This window comes from Ipomoea nil, unplaced genomic scaffold (assembly GCF_001879475.1).
Source record: "Ipomoea nil cultivar Tokyo-kokei standard unplaced genomic scaffold, Asagao_1.1 scaffold1043, whole genome shotgun sequence".
In the NCBI taxonomy this organism is placed as follows: domain Eukaryota; kingdom Viridiplantae; phylum Streptophyta; class Magnoliopsida; order Solanales; family Convolvulaceae; genus Ipomoea; species Ipomoea nil.
In genome coordinates, this window is record NW_017617471.1 from 3,100,961 (window position 1) to 3,114,095 (window position 13,135).

Here is a 13,135-nt window from a genome sequence, read left to right on the forward strand (position 1 = left end):
GAATGTAATACAGGCCGGAGCATTCTCAAAATTAATAATTAAAAAGAAGTTAAAATAAAGTTCACAATCATTATTTGAGTGTATGGACTAAATCATGATTTATGATCTGATTTGCAAATAATCACAATGAAATAAATCAGTTTAAGTTGTCCATAACTTAAGTTGTAAAGAATCATGAGTATTTAAAAAAAAATCTTGAACAAACGTTAAAATGATACTCATTAAGCATATTGAGTTTGAATCCTTTGTCCACCGTAATATAAACTTATCCTTAAAATTTAAAACCTTAAAATTGATTTAAAAATATTCTTTTCATATTACCGACTTGCTAATCCCACGTCCGCATGGCTTTTCATTGTCTCCCGTTTTTCAACTTTTTTCTTTTGGAGGGCATCCATGATTCTATGATTTTTGATAAACCGCCATTGATAAAATCAAGGAATATATTCCACATTAAAAAATAAAAAAAAAAAAAAAACATTAACTGAATTTAATGGTTTCATTGTTCTTTACTCACAAACATCCTCAGCCGAAAGCAAAACGAATCTTGATTTTAATGTCAAATACATGCAAAGAGGAACACTCTAATAGCGGGCATTCGTGTTAGGTGTAGTTGAATTATGGCAAAAGGTAAATCCAAAGAAATGTCAAACTGATATGGCTGCGGGTTGATTTCTTGAAGATTCGATAGAATTGAAGTGAGGTTGCTGCCCGCACCAGTTGGTGGCGCCACCTTATTCCCCTGGTGTGTATATATATATGGTGGTAGCCTGGTAGCATTTGCATAAAGCGAAGGAACAATCAACAATACAAAATCATATCCGCATTGCATTGCCACACTTTCTTCTTGTGTTTTTTTAGTCACCAGCTTTCCACCATGAGAAAGGAAACAGACCAAGTGACCCAACAACAACCTTTAGGTATGATATATATATATATATAGGTCCATAATCAGGTGCGAACTGACCTTAACGTGCGAACCTGCTAACTACTGAAAGATTGCACCGCACAGGTTCTCAAGGCATGTCTAGGAGCAGTTCAGTGCAATCACGTAGTAGTTCGTAGGTTAAATTTAGTTTGCACCTGATTATATATATATATATATATATATATATATATATATATATATATATATATATATATATATATATATATATATATATATATATATATATATATATATGCATGAAACATGTGTAATTGTGATTATCTTCTCGATTTAGACTAATAGACTCATTTTTTTTTGGGACTTGAAAGGTTATCCGACTGAAAACCCTCCGAGTGAAAAGAAGGAGAAGAAGAATCGTTGGGCGCGGAGCAAGCCCAAGGGAGAGCGAGGCTGTATTGAAGGATGGTAAGTTAGTAGCCAACATTCGGTATTTTTTTATTTTTTATTTTGAATGACGAGAGAAAACTCACAGCCACTACCAAAAGGTGTGAACTGGGTAAATTGAGTTGGTAAGTTATTAGGCAACACTCAGTATTCTGATTCCCATCTGATGTGTAATCCATCCTGTGATTTGGTTTGTGCAGCCTGTTTGCATTATGTTGCTGCTGGATATGTGAGATTTGCTTTGACTAAAGCTGAGGGGGCTGGAGTGTCTGAATCTCTTCATCTGATTTCCTTACACTATACTATACCACCAATGTTGTTTTCTAGGATGTAACCATAACTCTTTAAGACTAAAGCTGTGTGTTTCAGTGTGTGTTTCTTGATTCTACCCAACAAAGAGCTGTAATAATGTATGTATAATTAGCCTTGTCTGTTTATTCAGAGCTTCATGAGATTGTTACTTCAGTGAAATCAATCCACCTGGTAAAGATAGAAATAATGCAAAAGCAGCAACAAAAACACCCAAAAAAAATGCATAATCATGTGAATCCATTTTTATTCAGAAACTTGGAGGCAGTAGCCCTGTGAAAAAGCAGCCTTCAAGCATATTAAATCCCAAATCATATGAGTTTCTGTAGCATTTCCAGGTAACAATCTAGCAAAATCATATACAAGTTTATAGGCAAGTATGCGCTTTTGTGCCTCGAATTCAAAGATCAACAAGGGAAAGATAAACGAACCAATAGATGTCTATCACGACGAAGGGAACAGCTTTTCAAGCATGTTATTAGAAAGGATGCGATTGGGGTCCAGCTCTTGGCGTGCTCGGTTGTATGCATCCACAGGGAATTTCTTCCTTAGTCTCGCCTGTAGTGCTTGTAGTTCTTCCTTGTCTTTTGGAACCTGGATATATACAAGGATGGATTATTGCTTTTAATGCAATTCATTTCCAACATCCTAAGACAGCGTAAAAAATCTCATTTTTGCTAATGCCAATTGAATATCTGCTTGCCATGGCACACTAAAATGGTATGACGAGTTGCACTCTCCCAATCAAACCATCCGGAAAACAAACAAACGAATAGAATTTTTAAATATGATTGAAAATTATGAGATTGTCAAGTAAAACAGAGATTGACAGTGGCATTTCCTAAATTGTTTGATACGTACCTCAATCTTGGCCCAATGTTCATAAGCAGAATAATGATCCCACAAATGTGCTTGTGTCAAATGCCTGTAGTGGAAAAATTCCTCGGTTATATGTTTTCTTTCACGAGCATCCATTGTTGGAAGATACATGATTATCCCAACCTGAGATGTTGAATTGAAGTGAGAAGAAACGAAAACAAAAAAAAATGTAAGTAATACAGCAGAATCTTTGGGTTCTCTCGGGTTGTACTTTGGGAAGTATGTAATTTGCTAGGATACACGTCATTGATCTTTAAACTATAATATTCTCAAGATTATGTTTTTTATGCGTGAATTTGGAGCAATTAGGCTGCAAATCATGACAATCCATCTTGAAAAAGTAAATAAAGAAGAATCAAAAACTAAAAGGTTACCCATGAGAAAATATCATCATCCACTGAACTATAAGCCGGACTCATCAGGCTCTTGCTGCAAGCTGTCCATCTCTGCTCAATAGGTGCAGGAGCGGGTATACTTTCTTTCTCTATAAGCTGCATTAGTTGCTCTATGAATTCCAGGTCTTTCATGCTTGGTTTTGAAAGGGTACCCGCAGGAAAACAAGTTTCCGAGACCCATTGATGACCACCGCAATCAAACCCTAAAATTTCATCGCTCCACCCTACCCGGTATCCTTCTGACTTTCTCCAAAATTCGGCCTCAGCTTGGTTGATTTTTTTGACATGGTCTGTGTTCAGTGGATCCAGAGCAAGCAGTTTATCCCTCAATTCAGTAAATGAGAGCTCATTTATCTCCGATTCATTTTCATCTGCAGATTTAATATCACTAGCTGCTCTACTTCTGCAAGTAAGAAGGGTGCAACGGATATCAGTAGAATAATAGAGAAAAACCAAGAAATGATCCAAATACGCAGGGAATAAGATTCTTTTGGAGGGGTGATATGGACCTAACAATCTAGTTCAACGAGTGAAATGGACCTAAAAATCTAGATAAGTATATTGCTGAAATGCCATTTCCATAAAACCACCGAGTAGGGTATAGTAAAAGCAACAAGAAACAGCTTTCTTGTACCTGTACTTCTTCAATGACTCTCGGTAGAGATCTTGTACATGTTGTACAGCTTCTTCTGGAGAATATTTCGGTTTATATTTTGGTGGACCCTTCCATTTTGAGATAGGATTGCACGTTACAACCACAACCGCATCAGTGTATGGAATGTGCAAATATTTGACATGCTTGTTCTCGGATAGCAATTTTCTGCAGTATGCTGACACCATTTATTTACTATTTCAACAAGTTAATATGCCCATATATACATTCCAAATAAGCAGACCAGATTTGAAGCTCATACCATAGATAAATGAGAGGAAAACAAAAGGACGGAACATACAAACAGAAAAAGGGAAAAAAAATAAAAATTGATCACCAACTTTAGAAAGTGCATATTTACTTGTGATTTTTCTTAACGTCTTTCATGTTAGAGATATATGTGTGCTCAACAAGCTCCTGCCTCTCCACACACTGAAGTGTGACCTCTGCAACAACTCCTAAACCCCCCAGTCCACATCGAGCTAGATAAAAGAGCGCTGGATCCTTCTCTTTCGAAATCTCTATTGTGCCTTTTGCAGGGGTAACCAATTTCATGCTGATAACTTGCTCGTCGATTGGGGGCAGCCTTGCACCAGTTCCATGAGCACCAACCTAACGCGAGGAGCATATACTTAAACGGTTGCCAAAAAAATTAACTCACTAGAAGTCTATAAATCACTTCTCCAAACACACACACACAAATGTTTATATGTCAAGTATCTTTCAACTAATAAAAAAGTCATCAAAGCCATGGAAATTTTCATAGTATAGAGGTAATACAACTATACAAGAGCACAAGAGATAGTTGATAGTTGATACCACACCCTATTAAAGATGGCATTGGGCTTATTAATCAACATGGTTTAAAATCAAATTTCACACATATATAATAAGGAAGCAAATTTCCTGCAATATAATAAGGAACCCTAATACCAAATGTTACCAAGATTTGATTTTTTTTTTTTTTTTTTTCACTGAACTTACTTGAACAATGCCACCAACTTGTTGCTCCCTTATAGATGCAAAGTTCTGGAGAGTGAGACCATATTCCTTAATCGCATCCACAAGCTGCTGAACCCTAATGCCGGCTTGCACAGTAACCCTCTTCTTCTCCTTGTCCACTTCCAAGACCTTATCCATCAATGCCAAATTCACCATTCCAGCCCGGGTCAACCCGATTCCATTCGGGGACAACCCCGAACCCACCGGGCGGATCTTCTGCTTCTTCTCATTAGAATCCTTCACAGCAGCCTCCAGCTCTTCCAGAGATTCGGGCTGGAGGAAAGTCCGGGTCTGGACCTCGTGGGTCCCGCTCCAATTGGTGACGGTGTGGAGATCCTCGGGCAAGGGGGCGTAGCGGAAGAGCTGGGCCTTCTTGTGCTTGGCGTCCTCGGGGAAGGGGAAGGAGTAGTAGGTGGCGGCGGCGCAGCCGAGGACGAGCACGGTGTAGCCGATGTACTTGCGGACCTCGGCGTCGGAGGAAGGGGGCTGAGATGAGAGGGAGCAGAGGAGGCGCGGGTGAATGTGGGGGTTGGAATGGTGGTGGGAGTGGGTGAGGAGAGAGCGGAGGGAGCGCCGGAGGTGGTGAGCTCTCAACATTTTTGGGCTTAGAGAAAGGTTCCAGTAGAGCGAGAAAAAGGCAATGGAAGGGATTCTAAGAGAAGATTTCGTCTTCTTCAACTGTGTTGTGAATGAAAGAGACGGACTTTATCCATTTCTGGGGGGTAAGATCACAGAGACGGCCGATGACGATAAGCACCGCCGCTACAAATTGAACTTTCCGTCAACACAATTTCATCACTTGTGGGAACTTCGACTATGCATCACTTTTTTGCTTTGCTAAATAAAATGAATTCACTCAATTATAATTAATTTATGGTGTTAATTATATTTAAATTCATCAAATCGTCACTTTGTCTAGCTATTTGATGTGACCTAGCCTATATCATTAGAATCACAAGAAGGGTAAACTAATTTAAGTTGATCGATTTAAATAAAAAAAATTTTGATAATAAAAATTAAATTAATAATTTGACCATTGAGATTGATCGTAAATTATAATATTTGATACATTAATGATTGATAGGTTGAGTATATTAATTTAAGAAAATTTTATATTCATTGTTTAATTATTGAAAACATATCGTGCACGAAAACACTTACAGCTCCTTCTCCTTAATTACTTCCTAATTCCCTATGTTAACTTCTATGTTGGTAGTGGCTTAGGAAGATTCCCATTTCTGGTCATAAATTTTCATTTGTCTTTTGACATTTTGTTGGCAAATTATTATGTGGACCATGGTTGACACAATGTTACGTGGACCATAACAAAAAATATATTTTTAATATATTAAATGTACATTATTTTTGTAGTGAATGTACATTATATAATATAATGTATACTCAGAACAAAAATAATGTACATCTCCTGAATACAATGTACATTATTTTTGTACTGAATATACATTATTTTTGTACTGAATATACATTATTTTATAGTAAACAAAATATGGTTCATACAAATGGTCCACACAATAGTGATTGCATTTTGTTGTTACCAGTAGCAGTAGATCGAGCAAATTCTTTATATATTTTTGGAAAACGGCCTAAGCTAAATTAGAATTTTAAAAGCCCAAAATTTCAAATGCCAATTAAAATTCCCCAAGGGACCCAACAAATGCAGCCCAATAATCCATTAAAACCAAGTACAAAATAAATTCAAACAACTTTGACTAATAAAAGCATAGGAAGCCCACACCTTCAATTAACAATCGTTATGCGTTGGACCCGTGTCCAGCATGCTTGCTGAACACGGGTAACAGTGCCGTTAGGCACTGTTATTTTTTTTTTTTTTTTTTAAATTTCAGACCGCTTCGTTATAAGAGTATATGTTCATAATTTTACAGTACATTATTTTTGTACTAAATGTACAATATTTTACAGTATACAAAATATGTTCCACACAGCTTGTGTGGACCATAGTCTACATAATAATGATTGGGCAAATTATACCATAAACTATGTTTTTTTTTTATTTATTTTTTATTTTTTATTTTTTATTGGAAGGGGGACACCCAAAACATAAAAAAGGAGGCAAACTATTGTCGCCAAAGAGAAATGCCATCGAGGTCATCATGCAGGGCGTTTATGGCCTCGTCCGGAGGGTTGTAAAGAATGTGCAGGCCTTTCGGAAGGTTCTTTGCTTTGCGTGCTAAGGCGTCGGCGAGTCAGTTTTGCTCACGGTTCACAAGAGACACGCTCCAACTGGCAATTGTGTGAGCTTCCTTTGCACAGGCAGATAGTAGGTGGTGCAGAACGTTGTTGTTAACATATCCGCTATTGAAGCACTCGAATAGGTCCTTAGAATCAGTTTCGAAGATGATCTTCGTGTAGCCCAAGTGTTTCGAAGATGATCTTTGTGTAACCATAAACTATGATTTATCTCACAAGATAGACCATTTATACATGTTCATTTTTAATATAGTATATGTTTATTTTTAATATACTAGAGATTCATTTTTAAATATTACATTGCAAATAAACTTGCAGTCACTAAAAATGAACATTTGTTAAAATATAATGAATTTATTAAAATTAAACCTATAGTACAATACAAATGAGCATGCGATAAACTGAAATTGAACATATATTTTAATGGTCCATCTTATTTACCATATCTACGGTATAACAATTTTCAATAGTTATGCTGTGCAACCGAATGCACCATGGACATGGTGCATACAATGCAAAACGACGTCGTTTTGACTAAAAACGCGCGTCTCATTTTAAAAAAAAAAAAATCAGGTTTGATTCTCGGCAATAGCATTATTGTGGATATATAGTTATGAATTTTTAGATATATAATTATGAATTTATGGATATTTAGTTCATTCATTGTAGATATTTACTTCATTCATTCACTGTGGATATATAGTTATGAATTTATGGATATATAGTTATGAATTTCTGGATATATAGTTATGAATTTATGGATATTTAGTTCATTCATTGTGGATATTTAGTTCAGTCATTGTGGATATTTAGTTCATTCATTGTGGATTTTTACTTCATTCATTCACTGTGGATATATAGTTATGAATTTATGGATATATAAAAATGATATTGCCGGGAATCGAACCTGATTTCTTTTTTAAGTGGGACGCGCGTTTTTTAACCAAAACGACGTCGTTTTGCATCGTATGCACCATGCGCATGGTGCATTCGGTTGCACAGCATAATTTGCGATAACAATTAACTATCAACTGCGAACCCTAACTAGCTCTAATTAAAAATGAGATGAATAGATGGCCCAAACATTATTTCTTTGATAGTGAAAAGCCTAAAAGGGATATGGTTTTGATAAGTTGTTAATTGTTATACCATGGATCAAGGTCCATCTTGCAAGGTGAATTTAGGTCTAAAATATATAATTTACACACTTAATATTAACAATTTACCTTTTATAAAATTGTTCACATTCTACATGTAAATTGTGAATTCTGTATGTAAATTATATATTTTGGACCCGGATCCACATAATAATTTTTCGATTCTGATCGAGCTTTCACTTTAAAAAAAAAAAAAAAAATTGCCACTTAACACCAATAGACAGTTGATAGCTACCTCATGGAGTAAACAGTAAAAAAAAAAAAAAAAGTGTAGTGCATATATGCGCATGTCCATCCATTATCTCTTCAACATTCTTGGTATGGTCACTTATTTTTGAGAATTAAACGTTATGTTATATGTGCATGCAATATGATCACAGCAATTATAAAATTATATAACAATATTAACACAACATAAATATACTATATTTGTTCATAAATTTAATAACACTCCTTAACTTACAGCACAAAAAAAAAAAAAAAAAATCATGTAACACTCTTAATTTCAAACAAAATAGAAATTACACTACATGACAAAAAAGATGAAAGGAGTACATACATACCGTACCAAATTTTTATTATCACTCTAAATTTCAAACCAAATTTTGTAATTCAATAATCCTGCTCTCCATCGGTTGAAAGAAGTTTGAATCAATTGCGCGGGTTGAAGGCAACATAAGTCTGTGCCAAAGTTAAAAGAAGAAGAAGAGAAGCAGCAAGTAAAGCCATAATAGTCCAGGGACTTCTGAGGTAAGTATAGACAAGTTCAGCCATCCACGAATTTGCTTTGCTATCATAGTGTTGTTGAATTTTCTGCTTCACCTCCTTAAAAATTCTGGGATTGTCAATTCCATGAGGGTTTAATGCTTTGAACAACTGCACCACTTTCATGTCATCTCCAAGTGTATTAGATATGATGCGTTTTTCTCGCAACTCTTTTACATCATTGGGACAAACAATCAAAGATTTCATGAAATTTATGTAAGAAGTTATCTCTAACTCATTGCCATTTGTTCCATTGGAACAAATCTCATAGGCCAGCATGTTGGTGAAGAAAACTTTGCTTAAAAAGGAAGCATACCAAATAGGAAGCTTTAGTTTCGCATATGCATAGTTAGACTCAAAGTTGATGCTGGTGACAGAATAAATATTATCACTATGACCAAAATGAATTCCCTTTGCTTTTAGATCCATGACTGAACGAAATACGTAACCATACTTTTCAAATGAATCTTTTTGCGACTTTATTATTGTGCTATTTTCTTGGGTTCGCATGAAGTTTGGGCAGCAACGTCCCCACCATGAAGAGCTATTTTCATCGGTTCGCATGAAGTTTGGGCAGCAACGTCCCCACCATGAAGAGTGAGTGGATAATGGCGTAACCGTTGGGGTGGTGTTAGATTTGCAGGCCATGAGCGTCTGGAAAGCTTGTAAAAGATGAAGCGGTTTTCCATCTCTATACATGTCGTTGTCCACCGTATACTCCTCACCATAAAGATTTCTTTGGCAATGCCCTACAAGTAGTTCTTTCCAAGAAATCCCCATTATTGTAGCAAATCTGTCATTAAACAAGAACTCCACAATCCAGAGTGGGATCTGATTTTCAAACAAAAACAAGTCACGTTGTATGAAGAGATAAAATGAAGCCCCAATCATCTCTGAAAACCAGAAACCATCAAAACCATCCAGCATATAACATAGTAAGAAACAGGAATCCAGAAGCATCATTTTAGCAAATTGGGAATCATCAAATTCACCTGTCGACCCTTCAACATAACACCTCCTGGCCTCACCCACTACCTCCAACACCGTTTTCCCATAGAAATTAGCATCACTTTGACTGTAACCACGGGAAATGAAGTTATCAAACACCTTGGGCTTCAATCCCTCAAGAGCCTGCACCTCCGGCTTGAAGTGGTGGTATGGCCCTAGGGAAATCACTTTAGGATTGTAGTCATCGTTGCGCTTGGAACCCCGCAAGAAAGATCGAACCCTTTGTATCTTATTCATACTCTCCTGGGGTACCAACATCAAACCACTTTCTTCTCCACCCAGGATCCCATTTCTTGAAGACAATGCCATTAATATAATATAATATAATGTTAGAGCGAGCTAAGAAGTGAAAAAAGCTAAGTGCAGTGATATGATTGTATCCCAACCAACCAAACCATGCATGCATATATACACCAATTGAAGTCAGTCCTCTTCTCCAAGGTATCACGCTTATATGAATCAAGCAAAGACTATTAGAAATAATTTATTCCTAATATTGATTAATTCATCTAATAAAGTATTCACGATAATGATTAGTGATATATAAAAGCGAAATTACTGGGTGAAATTTCATCTCTCTCATTCTGTTAAAATTTAAACTTATAAGGATTAAAAGATGTATGTTGCGCAGCACCTTGTGCTCAAATAACATGTAATGAACTCTCCCATGTGGGGAAGTCATGAGATTGAGTCTCGTGAAGGTGTTGTTAACTCTGTGTGCTTTTCTATGTTAGAAAAGGTTATGGATTCTTTTTAAAATATTGCTTTTTCGGGGGCCTTTAAGAAATACAGCCAACAATGGAAATTTATTCCTTTTTTTTTTTTAATGCTACGACTTTATTACAATGTAGTATCTGTTCATAACTACTTTCTTAACATACTAAAGCACAACGAGTTAATACCAGTATTTGTTCATAATTACTTTCTCAATCTACTAAAGCACAACGAATGGATACCACTTCCACTAATTGTTTATTAATAAATACTCTTTTGATTTACGGAAAGGAAGACCGACCATAGTCCAAATTGTTCATAACTAGTTACCTCAAATTGAGAAGCAAAGCTAGCTAATAAGTCGCTCTCAAAAAGAATACAACTTAAACTTATGTATTCTATGCATGTGAATACATTTATAATTCTCATAGCAACGTACTATCGGTAGGTTGCTACTGAAAGTTCAAATAATAAATGTAGTCATTAATTGGTCACATCTTAAACTTCACATCATAAAGAGTTTCATCTACCCAAAATAATTGTAGTCTATAGTCTATATTCTATAGACGAGAGTTTTTGAGTGACAACAAGAGTTAATTCCATTTATGGTCATAAATTTATAAGTATCAATTCATTTTTATTCTTATTTTTTTCAAATAATTTCAATTTGGTCATAGTATTATTGTGAAATGATCATTTTTTATCCTCCGTAAACAAAATCTTTTAAATGACATTAAATCTAAGGGCATTTTGGTGTATTAAGTTCTAAGTTTTAATTCTTTTTCTTTTTTGGTCTTAGATTTACACTTTTGGTGCCTTTTTAATTTTTTTTTTTTCCAGAACATCTCTTTTGGTCCTAAGATTATATTGTGACATAACTATTTTTTATCCTATATCAACATATATATATATATATATATATATATATATATATATATATATATATATATATATCATTAAAATGTTAATACTCGATCAAAATTCACATTTTTTCTTCTTAGTAATAGAACAATACAAAGGCTACATCTTCAAAAAATTATATACATTCATCATACATTATATTCATTGATAGCATAAATAATTCATAATTTATTCATAGTATAATGGAGCAAAAACTATTAACAATACATAAGTCTACTGCAAAATTCAAAAAGTGCAATTTAAAAAACTACAAGTGTACTTCATAGTAAACCTCAAGTATAGTGCATAAGTCTACCTCATAAAAGTTCACAAGATTACTTCAAAATAATTCATAATTCTATTTTAAAAACATTTTAAATCAGTTTATTGTTAGGGGGCTTCGGAGGTCTTGTGGATTTTTTATAAAGTAGACTTATGCACTACACTTAAAGTTTATCATGAAGTAGACTTATGATTTTTTAATTGCACTTTTTTTTTTTTTTTGGGATTTTGCAGTAGACTTATGTATTGGATGGTAACCGTTTTTTGCTCCATTATGCTATGAATGAATTATGGATTATTTATGCTATCAATGAATGTATAATTAGTGTATATAAGTTTTTGAAGATGTTCTTTGTATTGTTCTATTACCAAGAAAAAAAATGAAGATTTTGAGTGGTTAATAACGACATTTTTAATGTCATTTAAACATATTTGTTGACGGATCACCAAAATTGGTCATTCCATAATAATGCTAAGCTAGGACCAATGAGGATGTTCCAAAAAAGGACGTACTAAAAGTAAAATTACACATATAAATCTAGGACAAAAAAGGAATTAACACTTAGAACTAAATAGACAAAAATGATCTTGTATTTAATGTCATTTAAACTATTTTGTTGATGGAGGACAAAAAATGATTATGCTACAATAATACTAGCTAAGATCAAAGGGAGATGTTTTGAAAAAAAAAAAATACTAAAAGTAGGCTGACACCTATAAATCTAGGACCAGAAATGGAATTAACTCATGTTTAAAATATCATTTATCTCAAGTATAGAGGCTGGTTATAAATCTAATTTAATATTTATATATTCATTTTGTTGTTGTTGTTGATTTTTTTTTTTTTTAATATGGCATTTAAAGTCATCATTTTGTTGTATAATTTTCAATGGAGTTCATTTTCAATTTGAGTTGGGTACGGTCAAAGTAGATTTGGATTCTCCTAAGTGATATGTTTAATTTGATACATTATATTTATGTTTAAATTAGATAATATATGTAAATGAGAAATTGATTCTCAAAGTGTACCATTTGAGTTGGAAATGTATGTAATTAGACTTTTTCCCACATTAGAAAATGGATGTGGATTTGCAATATATATATATATATATATATATATATATATATATATATATATATATATATATATATAAATAAGTTTCAGTGCAGGTGCATGTTTCTTGTGCGGTTGTTTGGTGAGTAATGTGTGTGAGTTTTGTACTTAAGGTGCATGAGGCTTGTACTTAAGGTGCGTGAGTGTGTACTTAATGTGAGTAGTTGTTGAAACTTAAGGTGCATGAGTTTTGTGCTTAAGGTACATGAGTTTTGTACTTAAGGTGTGTGAGTGATCTTGTGCTTAAGGTGCGTGAGTTTGTGCTTAATGTGAGTAGTTGTTGAAACTTAAGATGCGTGTGTTTTTGTGCTTAAGGTGCGTGCGTTTTGTGCTTAAGGTGCGTGAGGGTTATGCTTAAGATGCGTGAGTTTTGTGCTTAAGGTGCGTGAGTTTGTG

The 13,135-nt window shown here is 34.5% G+C and overlaps 2 protein-coding genes and 1 long non-coding RNA gene across 3 annotated transcripts; 1 reads left to right on the forward strand and 2 right to left on the reverse strand.

The window, feature by feature from the left end:
- The first annotated feature begins 773 nt into the window (after positions 1 to 773).
- Positions 774 to 1,783, forward strand: LOC109182272. The gene is made up of 3 exons (XR_002054345.1): positions 774 to 920; positions 1,258 to 1,354; positions 1,534 to 1,783. It is a non-coding gene; the product is annotated as an uncharacterized LOC109182272 (long non-coding RNA).
- Positions 1,784 to 1,865: 82 nt separating this feature from the next.
- LOC109182270 (L-galactono-1,4-lactone dehydrogenase, mitochondrial) lies at positions 1,866 to 5,401 on the reverse strand. The gene is made up of 6 exons (XM_019332398.1): positions 4,553 to 5,401; positions 3,930 to 4,180; positions 3,551 to 3,736; positions 2,896 to 3,319; positions 2,504 to 2,644; positions 1,866 to 2,236 (listed from the first exon to the last, which is right to left on the reverse strand). Exons 1-6 carry the CDS (start codon positions 5,165 to 5,167, stop codon positions 2,087 to 2,089), a joined length of 1,767 nt encoding a protein of 588 aa, XP_019187943.1. The 5' UTR covers positions 5,168 to 5,401; the 3' UTR covers positions 1,866 to 2,086.
- A 3,115-nt stretch (positions 5,402 to 8,516) lies between these two features.
- On the reverse strand, positions 8,517 to 10,098 carry LOC109181022 (UPF0481 protein At3g47200-like). The gene is made up of 2 exons (XM_019330771.1): positions 9,290 to 10,098; positions 8,517 to 9,235 (listed from the first exon to the last, which is right to left on the reverse strand). Exons 1-2 carry the CDS (start codon positions 10,036 to 10,038, stop codon positions 8,608 to 8,610), a joined length of 1,377 nt encoding a protein of 458 aa, XP_019186316.1. The 5' UTR covers positions 10,039 to 10,098; the 3' UTR covers positions 8,517 to 8,607.
- Between the last annotated feature and the right edge of the window lie 3,037 nt (positions 10,099 to 13,135).